Raw genomic sequence first — 20,628 nt, 5'->3', positions numbered from 1 at the left:
GACTCATGCTCAGCCTCCTCAGGTCCTGCACTGGGTATAAGGCAACGGTATCTGTTTTGTCTACCATATTCTATTAAAAAAAAAAAATCATTGTGTCGAATAGTTAGAAAAAAAATCTCTAATGGTAAATTAGATTCTACTACTTCAATACCTTTTAAACCAGGCACTACCCAATCCAATTGTGTCAGATATAATCCACAAGGAATTGAGGGCATGATGCCATTTTTTTTTTTCTAAAAACGGCCGAAAAAACGTGAAAAATCCTGAACGTGTGCACATAGCCTAAGGCTACTTTCACACATCAGGTTTTTTGCGTAAGGCACAATCTGGCGAATTTTCAAAAAAAACTGATCCCTTTTTTTTTTTTTTTTTTTCTCCACTGGATCAGTTTTTTTCCCATAGAGTTGCATTAGTGCCGGATTGTGCCTGATGTCCCAACGTTTCACCTGTTTTTTGCCGGATCCGTCCACAATTTCTTTTCCAGCGGATGGAGAAAAGTTTTCAGTCCGGCGGAAAGCGTATGAAACGCAAGAAGAAATTACACCGAATCCAGCCACCGGATCCAGTTTGTTCTCGCGCGCTCTCGCGCTCTCTCCTTTCCCCGGAACAGGAAGTCCATCCCCGGGTTAATTTAAGTTTAAAAAAAAAAAAAAACACGGATCCAGCTAAAAAAACTGATCCGTTGCATCAGGTTTTCCACTATTTGCAACGGATCCGCTTTTTCAACAATTAGCCAGATCCTGCCTTACGATGAAAACCTGATGTGTGAAAGTAGCCTAACCCTGGAGGCCATATCTACACTCTAGATCTGCTGTCCTCCATGTCTTAGGGTACCTTTACACAGTGCAATTTTGATCGCTACGACGGCACGATTTGTGACGTTCCAGCGATGCATTTACGATATCGTTGTGTCTGACACGCTACTGCGATCCGGATCCCCGCTGAGAATCGTACGTCGTAGCAGATCGTTTGAAACTTTCTTTCGTCGTCTAGTGTCCCGCTGTGGCGGCATGATTGCATCGTGTGACACAGGTTGTATACGATGTGCGCACAGTAACCAACGGCTTCTACATCGCAAATACGTCATGAAATTATCGCTCCAGCGCTGTGTATTGCAACGTGTGACCGCAGTCTACGACGCTGGAGCGATAATCATACGACGCTGCAACGTCACGAATCGTGCCGTCGTAGCGATCAAAATTGCACTGTGTAAAGGTACCCTTACTTCTATCAGTTGCTCTCCTTTGTATGTTATCTCTACAAACACTTTTCACTATACCGATTGTGTGTGAAGAGCATCAGGCTTCACATCTGATATGTGATGTATAACACATCCACACAGGTTGGGGTTTTTTGTTTTTTTTTTATTTGAAAATTCAAAGTTTGTACATATTTGCTGCAAATAAATATGAAATATACACAAAAAAAAGACTTTAGATGCTACGTAAAAAGACTTAATGCAATGCATGCTTGTGTAGACCGTGCAAGCAGATAATTGGAGTCATCACATTTCATGCACCTTCTATATAAAAATACATTTCCATATAAGTGCCGTCCCTCACCCTGTGCTTTAAAGGGTTTGTCCCAGTTTTGGCAAGGCTAAATGATGACTTGCTGATCGCTGTCACATAGATACGAAATGCCCCTTTTTTAATGTAGTTCTTGTCACGTCTGTGTATTCTCCCTGAGGCTGTTGGAGACGGCAGAGGACAGCACTTGGTCTCCATCAGTCCAATAAACGATAAATGGAACATTTCAGAGCCCCATTTTTCAGGATTGGTGGGGTTACCAGCAATCTAGACCCCAACAATCAGCAAGTTATTACCTATCCAATCTAGGAAAACCCAGGGTTCATGAGTTCAACAAGAAGCTTTCTGCATTATTTTAAAGGTCCTACTGGTGAGGCTTGACCTTTAAAGGAAAATGTTGCACTATTGTGACACCATAGAGCAGACGTATGTACAATGCTCTGCTATGGCGTTCATGTACTAGTTCATTCTGCCATGTTATTGTTTGACTTTGTACATACTACTATTTTTCCCAACATGAGATTTATGCAGCCCAATTGCTGCGGAATTTCAGAGAAAATATGCTCTGGCCGGAGATTAAGCATTTTAAATGATTTGGCTTCTCCCTGCCCGCTCCTCTAGACTGACGGATCTTTCCTTATGTGTTTATATGTCTGAGATCTGTCAGTCTAAGGGAGTGACAATGGACTACTAGTGATGAGTGCTTGCTACTCGAGTTTACCTAGGGTGCTCGGGTTTGCACCGAGTATCTCGGGTGACATGTTTGAATTCCCACGGCTGCATGTTTCGCTGCTGTTAGCCGTAAAGCATGCAGGCATTGCCTGTGTTAGGCTATCCTCGCATGTTTTATGGTTGTCCAACAGCTGCAAAACATGCGGCCGCAGGGACTCGAACATGTCACTCGAGCACCCGTGATACTCGTTGCAAACTCGAGCAGCGAGCACTTGCGCACATCATTATGGACTACTCGTCTGAGATGGATGGTGCAGGACCGTATGCTTTTTATTTCATTGCAGCGTTTCAAAGTAAAACATAAACTGCCAGTCTATAAACCATGCTGACTGTGGTTCAGGCAGGATGAATCTACTGCCAGATTCTCTAAAATTCATGTAATAATTTTGACAATAAAATAGCCTACGTACTCTTCTGTGCATTGGGAAACATCTGGAAAAATTAAAACCTGGTGCAAAGAAAAAGTGGTACTATAGCCACTGCCATTCATTTCTAAACCTCGTCTGTTACAATTGCTTTCGGCAAAGTTCTCAAGCAATGGAAATACAAATGTTCACTAGCTGTATAAATGAATTAAAAAATGCATAAAATAAACAAGTGTATCGCAATCCATACCTTTGTGGCTATTCAAAATATACAATTCTCGGGGAAACTCAGATTTCAGACTGTTGTAACAAATTGGAATCTGAAATGTACATAGTCTCAGTATAAAAAAAAAAAAATATATGATGTGGTACATATGTAGCTGTCAGCACGATGGACGTGAAATGACTACCTATAGTTAGAATTTTGACTGTTTTCTGTATTCGCATTCTTGCAGCAGATACCGATGGCTGCTGCCCCTTTACCACCTTTTGGATTTAAGACAACACAAGTATTATCAACGGGATAAGCTCCTAAAGTGTTCGATCCACGGGAATACGCGTTACAACCAGTCAGAGTCCAGCCATCGTCACATGAAACTGTCACCTAAAATGACAAAAAGGAAAAAGTTTACTTTAAATGTCCAGTGTAAAAGCAATTTCAGGCCACAATGAGACTTATTAAATGTAGCGAATGTTGCTGACCCATACTGGCCAAGAGATCTAAGCAGATCACCAAAAAAAATAAAACGAAAGCCTTTTTATATGATGATCACCCAAACAAACATTAATAGGAACATTTTTTCCAATCATTGTTCCATATAAGTACAGCTGCATTCAGTGGACAAACCTGCAAAAGCTAATTTTTCATCTAATCACCTTGTTTATATGGTCTAAAAATAAACATCCTGAAATAGATGTACAGCATCGAATCTTTAACCAGTATGGGCAGAAACAATTGTAGTATACAAAGCTCCTGAATCATTAAATACAGTGGTGCCTCTTCTTAAAATATTAATCTTAGGATGCAGTATCTACTACTGAGATGGCGGATGTCAACTTTGTTAAAGAAGCAAATATTTAATATCTATGGGTTTTAAAGTAAAATTTTTAATTGACCACCAATTGGAATTTTAAAATCCAAAACAATTTCTTTTTTTGTGCATTTCCAAGGGAAATACTCACTCTAATTTATTCATAAATTAATATAATTTGGGGTGTATGTCGTTCCCATGGCAGTGCCGCAAGTTTGTTAATAAAGTATCCCATAAATAAAGCTATGCAAAACTTTCTTGTCAGGTTTGAAAAACTTTTTTAAAGAGGGCCTTTCGCTTCCAATAAATATGTGTGTTTTTTTATCTGGTCTAAATCCCACTGTTTTCCTAAATCTGGAAAAAAAAAATTATTTCCTGTGCCTGAATTTCCCTGTGTATAAATCTAGTCTTTTTAGTTAAGTGGGTGGGTAACTGATGAAGAAGCTCACAGAGTTGATAATCACTCCCACTTGGCTAACTAGACTATATTTACTTATATGGAAGAGAAGTCCATATTTCTGGAACTGGAAGATGCGGGAACAAAAGAAGATCAAATACTTATTTCATGCAATAAAATGCAAATTAATTATGTAGAAACTCTATGACTCACAATATTATTTGTGCTGAGGAAATCATCCAGACCTTTTTTAAATGTTGTCATAGTGTCTGCCATTGCTACCTCTTGAGGCAGGGCATTCCACATTCTGACTGCTCTCGCTGTAAAGAACCCTTTCCTATTTAACTGCCGGATTAGCCTTTTTTTCCACCCGTAATGCGTGTCCCCTGGTCCTTTGTAAGGTCATGGATGGAATAAGTCATGTACCAGTCCTTTGTACTGACCACACATGTATTTATACATATAAATGAGATCTCTGAGGTGTCTTTTTTTCTAAGCTAAACAAGCCCAACTTTTCTAGCCTCTCATCATATGAGAGGCTTTCCATCCCTTGTAATAATCTACCGTATTTTCCGGTGTATAAGATGACTGGGCATGTAAGACAACCCCAAACTTTCCCATATAAAATATAGAGTTTGGGATTTACTCGCCGTATAAGATGGGTTTCCGGATGGTTCCAAAGGTCTGGAGGAGAGGAGACTCCTTCAGGCCCTGGGATTCATATTCATGTAAAAAAAAGAATAAAAATAAAAAATATGGGATATACTTACCTTTCCGATGGCCCCCGGCCCTCAGCGGTGCAAGCGGAGGCTTCCGTTCCCAAGGATGCATTGCGCGAAGGACCGGAGATGACGTCGCGGTCGCGTGACCGCGACGTCATCTCCGATCCTTCGCGCAATGCATCCTTGGGAATGGAAGCCACCGCTTGCACCGATTAGGGCCGTCGGAAGGTAAGTATATCCATATTTTTTATTTTTATTCTTTTTTTTTTTTACATGAATATGGATCCCAGGGCCTGAAGGAGTCTCCTCTCCTCCAGACCCTGGGAACCATCCAGGACAGCTCCCTGCACACGCCGTACCCGGGGTATAAGACGATCCCCGACTTTTGAGAAGATTTTCAGGAGAAAAAAAGTCGTCTTATAACCTGGAAAATACGGTAGTTGCCTCTTTTGAACTGACTCTAACTTCTGAATATCTTTTTAAAAATGTGGGGTCCAAAACTCTATCCCACATTCTAGATGTGACCTCACAAGTGATCTATAGAGAGGTAACAATACACTGGGACCACAAACTTTTATCTCTTTTTATACACCCTAAAATCTTGTTTGCTTTTGCAGCTGCTGCCTGACATTGAGTGCTGCTGCTCAGCTTACTGGTAACCAGAAAACCCAAGTCCTTCTGTTCTGTAGTCCCGAATGTACTCCCATTTAATGTATATGCAGCCACAGTATTTCTCTGTGCTAGGTATTACTAATATGCGTGAGTCTCTACCTTATCTGTGAAGCCCACAGGAGAGTGTTCCTTAACCTTGCAGAAGATGCTTGGAGCATGACAACACAAGGCATGAGAAGTGACCTCACTTTTCCCCATGCACACAGGATCCCTGTCCCCACTGCTGTGCACGGGCCTCACATGTTCACTGAAATGGCCACTTAAAGAATGGGAACTGCAACCTGTGAAGCAGAAGGGTAAAGAGTCACTTGTGACATATTAAACAAGTGATGTGTGTGAAAGTGTATTGCAGAACAATGATAGATACCGGTGAGAACATGGTCGTCCTGCGAGCAGCTGGCAGCGGACATTGCGTTTGCATCGTCGGCGATACTTGCATTAACGCTGCAGCTCACTTTAGGCCACACGCAGCATCTAGCAATGGCATACACTCCGTCTCCACCAAAGGCGTTGTGCGCAGTGCAGATTTTCTTACCATCTTTATCCTGAATAATTAAAGATTATTATGAATGCACCATTTGCAAATAGCGGAACAATAGCATGAACAGCAACTGCTAAATCCCAGCTGTCAATCTATTCATACAATACAAGGAAGAATAACAAAGCAACAGCATAACACAAAGTTATAAATTAAGATGTTTCACCATTGTTATATGATGGGGAACTAATTTATTAAAACACACAAGTCACAAGAGCGGACAAGTTCCCTTTAAATAAAATGAAACATCCTTATAACATTTCCAGGCCTATCCTGTATTTTATTGTGTGTTTTTTATTACCTACCTCCACCTGTTCCCCTTTTCTTTTACCATTCCTAGAAAAACTGGAGCAGCTGAACATTTCCTCATTTCTGGTGCACTGCGCCGATGTTGTTGCTGTACGAGCGAAGCCGGATGGCTTTGACCAAACTGTTCGACATAAAAGCTGCTCATCTAAGAGGAGAAATAGGAACATGTTTTGGGGATATGCTCATAAAATTAGAACAACATGGCTGTCCTCTTGGAGGAACACTTGTCTATGAGCCATGTTTGATATTGCCCAATTATGGGGCTGAGTTGCAGTACCAACTCATTCCACAGACAAGAGAGGCGCCGTTTTCTGGAAGACAGCAGCAATTTTGTATTTTCATAGGACTTTTTTATCAACCTTCTAAAGAAGCAATATCCAGTGGTCATGGTACAGAGGTGTAACGTGAAGCTCCTGGGCCCGTCTTGTATCATTTATAATACTGGTGGCTGAGGCATCTTTTGGCCCCGTCGGGACCAGCCCCTATAGTCTTAAAAAATTCAATCGAAATCACCTTAGCATTGTGGGGGTTATCCAGGACTGCGATATTGATGACCTATCCCTAAGGGTATGTGTCCACGTTCAGGATTGCATCAGGATTTGGTCAGTATTTTACATCAGTATTTGTAGCCAAAACCAGGAGTGGGTGATAAATGCAGAAGTGGTGCATATGTTTCTGTTATACTTTTCCTCTAATTGTTCCACTCCTGGTTTTGGCTTACAAATACTGATGGAAAATCCTGACCAAATCCTGATGCAATCCTGAACGTGGACACATACCCTAAGATAGGTCATCAGTGTCAGATCGGTGGGTTCCAGCACCTCCGCCGATCAGCTGTTCTCAGCTCTACCGGTGGTCAGATATAAACATATTTAGATTACAAAGTTATCATAACGCTCTCTTATGTGTGCTGGAGTCTTCTAGGTTATACCATGAATTACATTTATCCACCAGATGATAAATAGATGACCATTGGACAGGACTCCCATGTGATTGGCACAGTAGGGAGCATGCAAGACTACCACTTTCAAGACCAGTTGTGTACCACAACTCTAACCTCCTTACCCCCCGTTCATGTATTTGGTGGGAGTCCCAGTGGTTGGACCCCCCAATTGCAAATGTATCACCTATCCCTTGTTTTTGGTGGGATTTCTTCTTGAAGCTGCTGATCCAAGATGGCAGAGTAGCGGACAGCAGATTACTGATGCTTTGTGGCAATACATGGTCCCAAGTCTCAAAACTCCTAATACATTGATTTTATTGCAGTGTCTGATCTATGGCAGGCTAAATTTAAAAAAAAGCCAAAATATAAATTAGGAAGTATACATCGGATTAGGTAACTTGCCGTTATTGAGTTGAACAGGTAATCCAGCCACCCGGTTAGGAGTGATGAGCCGCTGATCATCCGGAAACCAGGCTTCATTAATGGCGTTCTTAGTAGAAAAGTTTATGAGTCTCTGCCTCAGTTCTGTCACCGACATATCGGGCTTACCGTTAAGTATCATTGCTGCAATACCTAAAACAGAAAGATCGATATGCTGCTCAGCAACAGCCAGGGAATTACTACGAAGGGACAAGGATGGGCAGCGACCAGCAGGACGGTGTGGAGTGCACCAAGGAGCAGTCGGGAAATGTGTACCGGTGTGATAGGGATGTCACGGGAGACCTAGGCAGGAATGAGGTGATAACCCGGGCCCCTGCGATTTCCCTCAGACTAGGGGAACCCTGACTGACCCTCTACCTGAAGTTTACACTGAAGGTGTGCATGTCCAGGGCTCCAGCCTCTCCCTATCTCCTGTATTAACCCTAGGCTGAGAATACCACCCTCCACCCAGTGAAGTGTTAATAAACCAATACCCACAATAAGCACAGACAAGGATAACAGAAAATATACACCACACCGCAGTCAAACAGGAATACACTATAAATGCTCAGGGCAAAATAAACACAAATATAGGAAGGAGTAAATAAGACTAAGGGAAATATACTCCACCAGATACGATACTCCAACCACTAGCTCACCACACAAGACCGAGATAACAACGCTCAAGACTGAAGCTATAATCGGCGACGCCCAATGTTCAGGAGAACTATTTAAAGGCAGTGGGCATGGCCCAGCTTCCAATCCGATCACCAGGTAAATTAACCCTGGACCAGCTAGACAAAATCTAGCCGACGCCAATGAGCGCATAGTGGACAAAAGCGGAATTACCGCTGTCTGTCGGACGACCTGGTCTGAACAGCGTCCGACATGACAAGGGACTGTCATATGCCTCCCCCACAGGAAAACAATGTTTGCAAGAAGTGTATTTAGATATGTGGTTTTATCGTATTATCTTAGCAATGTAAAGTGCATAGAACCTTATAGGCACTAATGTATGCAGTTCTTCTAATGTGTAGTATATAAGGAAAGCATAGAGATGGGTTTTAGAACATAAGGTATAGTATAGGGCTAATAGTTCAGAGTAGGAAAGGGAAGTAGGTGTGGCACCCCTGAGGGTACTGGTACTCCGCTCTCAGGTAATGAGGGGACACTACCCAGTACCCACACACTAGCTTCCAATACTAGACCTCTATAGGCCTGGAGGGAACTAGGTAGAGGGTGTGGGTGGAGTTGTCATAGAAACAAGAGGGAGGAGTCAGTTAGAGAGTTAGACAGTCGGAGCTAGGGACTTGAGCTGAGAGGAGCTCATCCCAGCACCAGAGGACAGAAAGAGAACAAGGAAGATAGAGAGAAGTTCCTGACAGAGACAGTAAGAAGGGGTCCTAGGGGCACGGGTAGTGAGGAATCCACCCATGGGGCCTGAATTCACGCAGACTGTAGTTGGGTGGAGGGACCAGGTCGCAGTGGGGGAACCGGCCTCCAGACTAGTGGAGAACTACAAGGCTCAGCTAGCCAGCCAGTGGCTGTGGTATCTGTACATGCCACAGCCTCAACCACACACTCACTGAAAAGGCAGCCATGACAGGATCCGAGGCTGCTGGCTTGGGACACTGTATGTGAAGGTGCAAGGCAGGACAGGCAGGAGCCAGCACAGTGAGATGGCCAGGAAAGGAACATAAGAAGGGTTCTGGCAAGGTGGTCCCCAAATTACCTGAGAGCTGGCTGGACCACAGACCCGGAGGACACAGCACCTGGCTGGGACTGCATTTAAGAACTGTGAGTAAAAGTGTGGAAACTGCACCCTGCTGTGTCCTCTGAATTATTACTGCATCATCTGCCCTGCATCACAACATTCACCATCATTTACTTTAACTCTTTAACTGCCCTGGGGCCTAGCTCTCTCCGTGGAGAGCTGAAACATCTCTGCTGTGTCACCATCAGCCCCAGTGGACCTGAACCCCAGCATCGGCCATTCCCTATTGCCGAGCACCACGGGTGGCGTCACAAACTAATCCCTTATAAACTTTATTCCCCTATAATTTGACTTTTATTGGACACCAAGGGCCATGGACCGAGTCACTGCTACCATGACCACCCCCTTAAGAACCATCGGACTCGGCCCAAGCAAGTACCCCACGGCCCTAGCGGGCGCTCAATATGCAGTGGTGGGCATGTTAGTTATAGCAAGTAGTGCACAGGTTTAGACATGGTTAATGTGTTTGGGACCAACCCAGCATGAGAGGGGGTTGTCATATTAAAAGGGAAAAACTTCTTGGGTAGATTAGTTGGAGATGGAGAGATAGATTAAGTAATAGTAAGAATTCAAAGCCAGAGGGCTGGATGGCACAAGAACTATGCATTGTTCTGGCAATGTGAGAACATCAGCAACGGTCTTCAGCTGACATTCCTGCAATGTGCGTGGCCTACGGCCTGAACTAGGCACTGAGAAGTGTGCCTTATTCCCTTCCAACAAGTGGAAACTGGACAGGGAAATGAATGAGGGAGGCGGGATGGGTCTTGTGAATACTGCGGAGCTGGACAGAGTATGCAGGAGGTGAAGGAGCCAGAAAGCGAAGGGATAGCGAATGGAGAACATGGAAATGTATTGTGTTTTGTTTTGTCATGAATTGAACTCATACTATTAAGTAAAGCTGAACTGGTTGTTAAGAAGTGAGTGTCCCCTGATTTATGTACGGCTGATCTTGGACCAAAGGACACGGATGCAGCAGAGACCTCCGGCCTAAAAGTGAATACATTGCATTGTACACAGCACACTTAGGGACTGGGACACTGTTTATTTGTGCGGTGCCAGGGTTTGTAATGCAGCCCCTCAACCATGACCAACACTCTGTATACCTTACAAATGCGGGTCTTAAGCACAAAATGAGGGCTAAAATCAAGTACAGGTGCTCGGTGCACCCTTGGCGTGACTGATCAGTTCAGTGCATCTTTCCACCTATCTCCGACTTTCTTTGCCTCCTGTAAAGCCAGAGATGCCAATCAAGGAAGAAAAAAAAGGGTGAAGAAAGATGGAAAACAAGTACGCGGGAACTGCTCGACCACATCATGGGTGCACAGTCATTTTGCTCTAACAGACTCTCATAAAACAAGGGCCATTAGGAAGCAGCAGGACAAGGGCAGTGCTATGACAATGAACAGGACATTCTCACTCACAAAGATGTCTGTCAGCTACAAAATAAACCAAAGCAGTTTATTACTTTCAACCCCTTAATTTCTGTAAAGGTCAATCCCCATACCTGCCACGTGTGTGGCTGCTTGAGATGTTCCACTCTTCGATGTGAAACAAGTACTGCAGTCACTGGACGCACCGATGATATCATCTCCAGGGGCAAACATATCAACACAATTGCCAAAATTAGTGCCAAGTGCTCCTATTGTTACTGGTTGGTCTTCATAGTTGGTGGCTCCAACTGTTATCACCTGCAAATGGAAGAGATCCATGATATCATGATGTAGTATAATTGTAGGGTTAAGAAGACACTTATAAATAATCTAGTTTGTAATATCTAGTCAGAGAAATCTGCGTTTTTCTCCTCCTGCACTTATTTTTTTTAATCTAAGTTCATTGTTAAAATCTGCAAATTCTGTCTTTAGTGAATGCAGATTTTTCCATTACTGAGATATAAGATGACAGTTGGTGCTTTAAAGATTCTATAGAGGAGGGAAGAGCTAGAGGCCGACACAGACATTCTAGGGAGGAGCTAGAGGCAGACAGACATTCTAGGGAGGAGCTAGAGGCCGACACAGACATTCTAGGGAGGAGCTAGAGGCAGACAGACATTCTAGGGAGGAGCTAGAGGCAGACAGACATTCTAGGGAGGAGCTAGAGGCCTACACAGATATTCTAGGGAGGAGCTAGAGGCAGACAGACATTCTAGGGAGGAGCTAGAGGCAGACAGACATTCTAGGGAGGAGCTATAGGCAGACACAGACATTCTAGGGAGGAGCTAGAGGCAGACACAGACATTCTAGGGAGGAGCTAGAGGCAGACAGACATTCTAGGGAGGAGCTAGAGGCAGACACAGACATTCTAGGGAGGAGCCAGAGGCAGACACAGACATTCTAGGGAGGAGCTAGAGGCAGACACAGATTCCAGGGAGGAGCTAGAGGCAGATACAGACATTCTAGGGAGGAGCTAGAGGAACACAGACATTCTAGGGAGGAGCTAGAGGCAGACACAGACATTCTAGGGAGGAGCTAGAGGCAGGCACAGATATTCTAGGGAGGAGCTAGGGGAACACACAGATATTCTAGGGAGGAGCTAGAGGCAGACACAGACATTCCAGGGTGGAGCTAGAAGCAGATACAGACATTCTAGGGAGGAGCTAGAGGCAGACGCAGACATTCTAGGGAGGAGCTAGAAGCAGACACATTCTAGGGAGGAGCTAGAGGAACACACAGACATTCTAGGGAGGAGCTAGTGGCAGACACAGACATTCTAGGGAGGAGCTAGAGGAACACACAGACATTCTAGGGAGTAGCTAGAGGCACACACAGACATTCCAGGGAGGAGCTAGAAGCAGATACAGACATTCTAAGGAGGAGCTAGAGGCAGACACAGACATTCCAGGGAGGAGCTAGAAGCAGACATAGACATTCTAGGAAGGAGCTAGAGGCAGACACATTCTAGGGAGGAGCTAGAAGAACACACAGACATTCTATTGAGGAGCTAGAGACAGACAGACATCCTAGGGAGGAGCTAAAGGCAGACACAGACATTCTACTGCAAGTTCTCCTGAAACAACAGTTATAATTTAGAATAGGTCATCAGTGTTTGATCGGTGGGGATACAGTTCTGTCTCCCTGGAGCTGCCACTAAGCTCCACAGCTCCTCCTAGTGGTGGCTAATGACAGACAGAAGGTTATCATTTAACTTTTGTCTTTTCAGATTGGCCCATTACCAAGAAAATAGAGGTTTGACCACTATACAGGTATACTAACCTCTGGTTCTGAAGCTGGTGAGTACAGACAAGCATCATCCTTATAATTCCCGGCAGCGGCAATAATTATGACCCCAGAATTAATAAGCATCCGACTGGCCATATTGAGTGTTTGACTATACCCTCCAACAAAGGGAATGAGAATTATCAGGGGGCTGTATGGCTGTTCAGTCACTGCTTTCTTTATGTACTCCAGACCTGCAACAAATCCACAAGGATATATACAGGATTAGAACCCGTTGTTTATTGAAGTTTTTTTTAGAAACAGCACAGCTTTTGTCAATGGACTGTGTCTGATATGAAAGCTCTGTGCAAATTACTTAAATGGGCTGAAGTGCAGTACCGGACACAACAAACAACAAAGCAGGTTTTAAAACATTTAAGCCAAATACTGATAGAGAGTAGCTGAATACAGACGTCCGTATTTCACAGTCCGTCAATGGACCACAATGCCAGGATTGACATTGGGTTTCCTAACCCGAACAAACAGGCATATATGAGTCTGCTCGCTCAGATCAAAAGACATGAAAGATTGTGGGCCATATGCTGAACATATTCATAGGGGCCAACTAATCCAGTGCATGACAAAATTGTGTGATTTTAACATATTAGGCTTCTTTATTCCATGCAGAGGCATATAATATCAGAACTTAGGGGGCATTTAGAAAAGTAAATAATTAGCAAACTAGCATTTATAAAAATATGCTGGCAATCACGCGGCAGACGAGGAAAGGACCCGATGAGTGACCGAATTGTTAAAACCTGGGAAAAAAATCATTATTGAGGGCACAACACCCGATGTAAACAGGAAATGTACTGTATGGGGACAGATCGATCATATTAATGATAGTTCAGTCCCCATCATTGTTCGTCTTCCTGTGTAAATAGGGCTGGTAAATGAGCAGTAAACGACTTGTCCTATAGACTCGTTAAGGTGCATTGGTTTGCCGAAATCATCGCCTCTAAATGCACCATTATATTGTATGTTTTACATATGGCACAGGTCTCTATACACCTATACTGTACCATACGTAAGACTTGGGAAATAATCCGACTCGCACCGCCAACACACATCCCAAACATTACAATGACTAGTAGAGGACGTACCCATCAGACTTCCGCTCACTGTCCCTTTACCCTGACAGTTCAATACTCGTAAGCTGCGCAGATTTACACCTTTGGCAACACCGGCGTCTCTTCCATTCAGAACACCGGCCAAGTGGGTCCCATGGCTCTCACATTTACTGGCCTAGAAGAAAAAGTGGAAAAGAAATCTGAATTTCATGTAATTCCATTAAAGGACCCCTTTGTATGAAAAATAGTGAAGCCAAGTGATCATTATACACCACCACCAACATGTCCATCATCAGTTATTCTATGTAATCATTCACCTTGTCCAAACTACAACCAACCTGACGATAGAATCTGGTTCCATCTTCTTCGGGAACATTCTCAAATTCTGTGATGAGAACCTTGCCTTCGATTTCCCTATGGGTGCTCTGAATGCTGGTGTCCAACAGATATACGTCCACTGACTCCCCTGTGTCTAAGGAGAAGATAGAAGGCAAACTTACAGAGTATAAAGTAATGGTGACCGAATAAAACAAGCAGATAATGGTGTGCAGGTCTCGATGTACACAGCTTCTTTCTTCCCAGCGTTCCTGAGTGTTATTTGCTCCTCTGGGAAAGCTACTAATGGCAGTGAATACTATACTGACAGGCGTTGTAAGGCTTGTAGACTATTAGTTTTACACTTTAGCACTAAAGTCAGCTGAGGAGGCCGATTTCGGCACGACTACCCAAGCATCTTATATGGATGGAGGCTTCTCACCTTTCCCCAGACGACCATCAGGGCTTTTTCGTGCCATGAAAGTCCAACAAAGTTGCCACATTGTAGGCAGATATCTAAATGTTAAAGGGAATCCAACACCGCTCACTTTGGCATCACAGGAAAGCGGTGCCGGTGACTTTATGACCCTACACACCAGCCAAGACGCTTTCTTGATCAGCAGTTATCGTGCACATGTACTAATCTAATGGACAGGATATGTGCACAATGCCTGCTAATATATTCACGAGTCTCAGCAGGCATGCAGGGTCGTAATGTCATCAGCACTGCTCACCACTGGTGATGAGCGAACGTGCACGGATAATGTCTTATTAGAGCATGCTTGGGCGTTAGAGAGTATCTTGGGCGTGCTCGTATATTATGTTCGAGTCCCTGCGGCTGCATGATTTCCAGCTGTTTGACAGCCTGAACACATGTGGGGATTCCTTAACAAACAGGCAACCCCCATATGTGTTGTGTCTGTCTAACAGCCGCAAATCATGCAGCCGTGCAGGGACTCGAACATAATATACGAGCACACCCAAGATACTCAGATAACACCCGAGCATGCTCCGATAAGACGTTATCTGAGCACATTCGCTCATCACTACTCACCACCAATGTGTTAGTTAATGGAGCCGGATAAACCCTTTAATTTGCCCTGTTGGATTTTTTCACGTCTTGTATATGAGAAACTGTTCATGCTGAAAAACAGAACTGCGTCTAATCAATGGAATGTCTTCCACGGTAGATGAAGCAGCGATTTCTCATTATATCAGCCAAAACAACACCCTTCACAGACCAACCAAATACAACTAGACGTTCAGAAAAAAAACTTCTGAAATCCCTCATGTGTGGGCAGCTCAACTGGGAGCAATGCGCTACCACGATGGAGAAAGTGAGATGCAGAAGTGTAAGCCCAGCTGATATTTTCCTGTCGGTCTCCTTGGTAATGTGTCTTCTTTAGGTCTCATTTTGACGTTACATTTTGCTTGAAAAACAACCTTTTCTCATGTATTGGATCCCATTTTCTTTTATTTTTGGTCTATTTTCACCATCCTGTGTTCCTTGTTTTTTTCCAAGTGTCTCCTATCCATTGTGTGCTGCTGCTTTTTTTTTATTTACATAGGCAAGTTTGATCCATGACTGATCAAAAATGGACAAGTCTCCATTTTTTGGAGGCCTGAAGGGATGGCAGATATTGAACACAGACATGTGAACAGCCCCACAGAGTATAATCGGTATGTATTCTATCAGTGGAAGACACAGATAGAACATGTACATAAAGAAACGACATCTAAATGAGGCTTAACCCACATATTATAATCAGTACTAGCTTGTACAGGATAAAAAAAAATAAGTGTACGCATAAGATATATATGAATGGTAAGAAATATCCTACTTGGGGGGTTGAAGTGGTTAGCGACATGTGGAGCGGGCACAATCCTGTCAAGGTTCCACGGCACAGTCTGGCCAAACACATAGGAATCTTCCTCAATATAGTCCACATGTGGCAGCTTCAGGGCCTAAGAGATAGACTAACAGTAAAATATACCCACTTTCTAAGTTCACACAATCAGGATTTTCTGCAGATTTGCAGCAATTTACAGTACAATCCAAATAATTGGGTATTTCAACAATTTATTCACACTTTACGGTAAAAAATAAAGACAAAATTAAAGTATCAAATCTGCAACGTGGTCAATCATGTACAGATTTTCTGATTTTCATGGCGGATTTCACCATACTCAGTGCTTTGTATGATGTAAGGTGAAATCCGCAACCAAATCTGCAACAAAATTTGCAAGTAACACATGTGGATTCATTGCTGATTTGTGACCAAAATCAGTGCAGAATTTTGGTTTTTCTTTTACTATTTTTCCAAATTAAACATAATGAATGAAATGATGAATATCTGCCACTTACCATCTCCAGGAGGTCACTGCTCATCCTTACCACAAACCCACAAAACAGTTCATGGAAAGTATAGATGATTTTGGTTAGGTAGCCATGCTTGGCCGCTCTGGTCTGCAAACGACGGATTACTCTTTCCATCTGGGACTTGTGAACATTTTCTTTTAAGACCACCACATACTGGCCGGACATTCTCCAGGCATCCTAAAAAGAAATAGTCTTTGGTCATTGGATGGGACAAGACAAAGTAAAACAAGTAGATTTATACTAAATGTGTCAGGATACAAAACAAATGTGACATGCAAAACTTTGTCCCAGAATTTGAAGAAACTTATTGAATTTAAAAAGTGTGAAGAAAAATTGGCATGACCTCCAAAGATACATGGAGTAATATATAGTAAATTGATTAAAAAGGTCAAATCTGTAGGGAATTTTTATGCATGTTGATAGCAAATGTAAACTGAATTATCTGTCTTCTTGAGAAGTCAAATTGTGCCAAATTTGTTGAAAGGTGGGTTCCTGTTTCCTGTGTGGAACAGACATGATTTGAAGCTGAATGGGGGTAAGGATGGTGAACTTTGGGACCTCTATTTATTTGCAGCCTATATCATGTTGCACTGGAGCACGAGCCGCCTGCTATGTGGCGCCATTGAATGTCTGATGCTGTGACTGAATTAGAAGTCATCTGGCTGACAGATTGGTGAGGTCCAGGAAGGGGTTTGTGTTGGCCAAAAGCAGAGCATGGCGACGTTGATATGCTTCACAGAGGAGAGCCCACATGAGGTGAAGATTTGGTGCCATTATGGGAGTGTGCAGACTATAGGCATGAGCACTAAGGCCTGACTGCTAACGCTATGTGCAGTTTAAGGCCAGGGCCTGATCACCTGAAGATGAAAGATTGTTTCTTTGAGGCGAAACAGAGAAGATGGAAACCTATGGCTATGAAGGTGGTAAACTGGAGGTTACGAATAGTGACGGGGAGGTCTTTGTAGAGCTTATAAGGTCTAATCATGAAAGAGATGTTCCAGCAAGTACTCTGTGTGAAGCACTGCTGAGAAAAGTGTGAAGGAGACAGAACACTAGAGAGCAGGGTCTGTGTGAAAGAGACAGAGCCATAGAGAACAGAGTCTGTGTGAATGAGACAGAGCAATAGCAAGCAGGGTCTGTGTGATGGAGACAGAGCCCTAGAGAGCAGGGTCTGTGTGATTGAGACAGAGCACTAGAGAGCAGGTTCTGTATGAAGGAGACAGAGCCATACAGAGTAGGGTCTGTGCAAAGGAGACAGAGCCATAGAGAACAGAGTCTGTGTGAATGAGACAGAGCCATAGCAAGCAGGATATGTGTTATGGAGACAGAGTCATAGAGAGCAGAGCCTGTGTGATGGAAACAGAGTCACAGAGAACAGGGTCTGTATGAAGGAGACAGAATCATAGAGAGCAGTGTCTGTGTGATGGAGACAGTCACGGAGTACAGATCTGTTTGAAGGAGACAGTCACAGAGAGCAGGGTCTGTGTGATGGAGACAGTCACAGAGAGCAGGATCTGTGTGATGGAGACAGTCACAGAGAGCAGGGTCTGTGTGATGGAGACAGTCACAGAGAGCAGGGTCTGTGTGATGAATACAAAGTCATAGAGAGCAGGTTCTGTGTGATGGAGACAGAGCCCTAGAGAGCAGGTTCTATGAGATGGAGACAGAGCCCTAGAGAGCAGGGTCTGTGTGAGGGAGTGAGAATGATTCTGAGCCCACAAGGGTGGTTGTGATTTTGGTGTGAGACGGAGTGAAGTAACCCTGTGTTGTTCTGGTCCCTATGAGGAAAACAGAGGCCTGAGAAAGAGGGATGTACAATTTGTCCTGGGTTCCTTCAGTTTGGTCTATTCAGCAATGTTTATCCCTCATGTGAATGTTGAAACCACTTAGTCTATTGTGCCCTTTAAAGCGGCAGTAGCCATTACACACCGTACCTGCCATCGTGTCGAGTAAAGCCATCCTGTCCAAATTATGTTGCTATTCAACTGCACTAGTTTTATAGGGGAATCGTTACCCACCCATCACCCTATCCCTCCCCGTCTTAGTGACGATGGAGTCTAGTTCTCTAGAACTAACTGAGATTGTCACAGATAATTATTATAAAGGCGAATTGGAGGGAACAGGGTGAGGAGGCACCATCATGTAGTCAAAAGCAGTTATGGAAAGGTCTGCCAGTCCCGAGCTAAATTATAGATCTTTCTGCTGGAACTAGTGGGAAAAATGTGTAGTCAGCAGAGAGCAAGGGGTTGTGTTGGATTGGGAACATAAATTCATTAAATTAAACTTTAAAGGGGAAAATAACATTATATATATATATATATATATATATATATATATATATATATATATATATATATATATATATATATATATATATATATATATATATATATATATATACACACACACACACCATATATATATTATAGCCCTTTTTCAGTAGTGATGATTGGGGGGCATCCAGGTCCTGAGTACCCCAACCAAGTGACTCAAGTATTCAGATTATCCTATCCCATCATGTGGGGTCAATAGAAAGTATTTGGATTTGAACTCAATTCTTTTTTGTGGTTCTGCCCCTTATTTTGAGCAAGAGAATCGATAATTTAAAATATTAAATGTCGTTTAGAAATGTATTGTAACAAATCCCCCTAGCACTGCAATGATACAGGTGGCCACCATATCGCATCAAAGGCAACTTTGGTATATTAGTTGAATGACACGGTGCCTTGATCAATTCAACTCATGATCATTTCTAACTGGACTGGATTATATTTTGGATTTTTATAGATATGAAATAAGGTACTGTATATGGTTACCCTCCGCTCCTGCAAGAACACTTTGTAAGATCACCCCCAAATTAACAGAATCTCTTTACCAGCTCATTAAATTTTACATTGACCCAAAACTATTTGTATTCCATTCTCATACTTATAGCCCTCTCGCTTTCCAAAATTGCCGCCTCACAAACAACATTGAGTGACATTAAATTTTCCTAAGAGTTGTGTGGACATGCAGTTTTCATATCAGAACAACAGGATGGAAAAGGTCCACATGGCGCTTGGTCCAGTTAGTCAAGCAAGCCAACCTGCCGAAATATTGGATATTTTTCCAATGTATATCTTGAATATCACATAATAAATAACTAATTTTACAGGTCTTTAAGAAACCCTTATTGTGCCTTTTTTGTATTTCTGCCACCGTATCTGGGTTTTTTTTGGGGGGGCGTAAGGGTATATATATGTATATATATATATATATATATATATATATATATATATATATATATATATCCTCTTTAAAACATTTTCCATTGTGCCTAATATGGAAAAAATAGCAAATACTGAATAGAGAACCTACCCTATTGCACCAGAGGAAAACCCCTGGAGTTGTCTTCTTGTCCATCTCCACATTGGCTTCTTCTTCTAGGGCAAGTGTGAGGACGATTTCTTCTCCGTAATCGCCTTCATCTGCTGCAGTTTTGACCGGACCGAGCAGCAAACAGCATGCCCAAAGCAGGACGGAGACACTTAGGATCATGGTGTCACCCTGGGCCAGAACAATGGATACAGATATGAAATATCCAAACCTTTGCACGTGCAAAAAGAAGATGTTATACAGTGTGCTATAGGAATAAAACCAATGCTAAAATAGTAAATACCGAAAAAAAAAGTACTCACTAAGTTTTCAGTCTGCAGCCTGGTTTTGGGAGGGGAAATGCGGAATCACACCACCTCTTGTCTCATCGGATGATCCAGTCGGGTTACTGATTACCTGGTTTCGCTGAACCTCATTCGTAGACTCGAATTACAAAAGAGAAAGGTTGTGTGTTTAGGGTTTAATGCCACCCCCTCATATGACAGGCACAGGACTGAGCACGCTGTGCCCCTCCACCCCCACCAAAATTCATGTTCAAACACAAGTTGGATGCATCTCTTGTAGGTGACGGTTCACTCCCACACACAGAACATCTGCCCTCGGATACCACTAGATCTTCACCCCTCACATTTTGGGCAGTGGAAGCAAAATTTCTCAGTTCCCTGCCCTCTTTTTAATTCAATCTCCAATTATCTCCCTTGCCCATTGCTTATCATTTGTGCTATTTTAGGAATCATTTTGCATATCCTCCGAAGCTAATTTTTTAAAGCTTTGCCTTTGATCTCTAAATCTCTGCAAATGTTAATTTTTACAGCTCTAGATGATTCATTAACCGCTCTAAATT

At 43.0% G+C, this 20,628-nt stretch overlaps 1 protein-coding gene across 2 annotated transcripts; it reads right to left on the bottom strand.

Annotated features, from left to right (window-relative positions):
• Positions 1-1,832: 1,832 nt before the first annotated feature.
• On the bottom strand, positions 1,833-20,410 carry PCSK9 (proprotein convertase subtilisin/kexin type 9). 2 transcript variants are annotated; one of them, XM_077277496.1, is made up of 13 exons: positions 20,087-20,410; positions 19,767-19,955; positions 16,395-16,586; positions 15,871-15,994; positions 14,053-14,186; positions 13,748-13,889; positions 12,642-12,838; positions 10,937-11,120; positions 7,641-7,811; positions 6,292-6,440; positions 5,816-5,993; positions 5,548-5,729; positions 1,833-3,230 (listed from the first exon to the last, which is right to left on the bottom strand). In XM_077277496.1, exons 2-13 carry the CDS (start codon positions 19,944-19,946, stop codon positions 3,033-3,035), a joined length of 2,031 nt encoding a protein of 676 aa, XP_077133611.1. In that variant the 5' UTR covers positions 19,947-19,955; positions 20,087-20,410; the 3' UTR covers positions 1,833-3,032. The 2 variants fall into 2 exon arrangements, with proteins under 2 accessions (XP_077133611.1, XP_077133612.1); XM_077277497.1 differs by having other exon boundaries at positions 19,767-19,995; positions 20,087-20,395.
• Positions 20,411-20,628: the final 218 nt, after the last annotated feature.

Source organism: Ranitomeya variabilis, chromosome 8 (genome assembly GCF_051348905.1).
Source record: "Ranitomeya variabilis isolate aRanVar5 chromosome 8, aRanVar5.hap1, whole genome shotgun sequence".
Classification (NCBI taxonomy): Eukaryota; Metazoa; Chordata; class Amphibia; order Anura; family Dendrobatidae; genus Ranitomeya; species Ranitomeya variabilis.
Note: the sequence above shows the minus strand (reverse complement) of the source record. Positions and strands in the feature narration are given on the sequence as shown.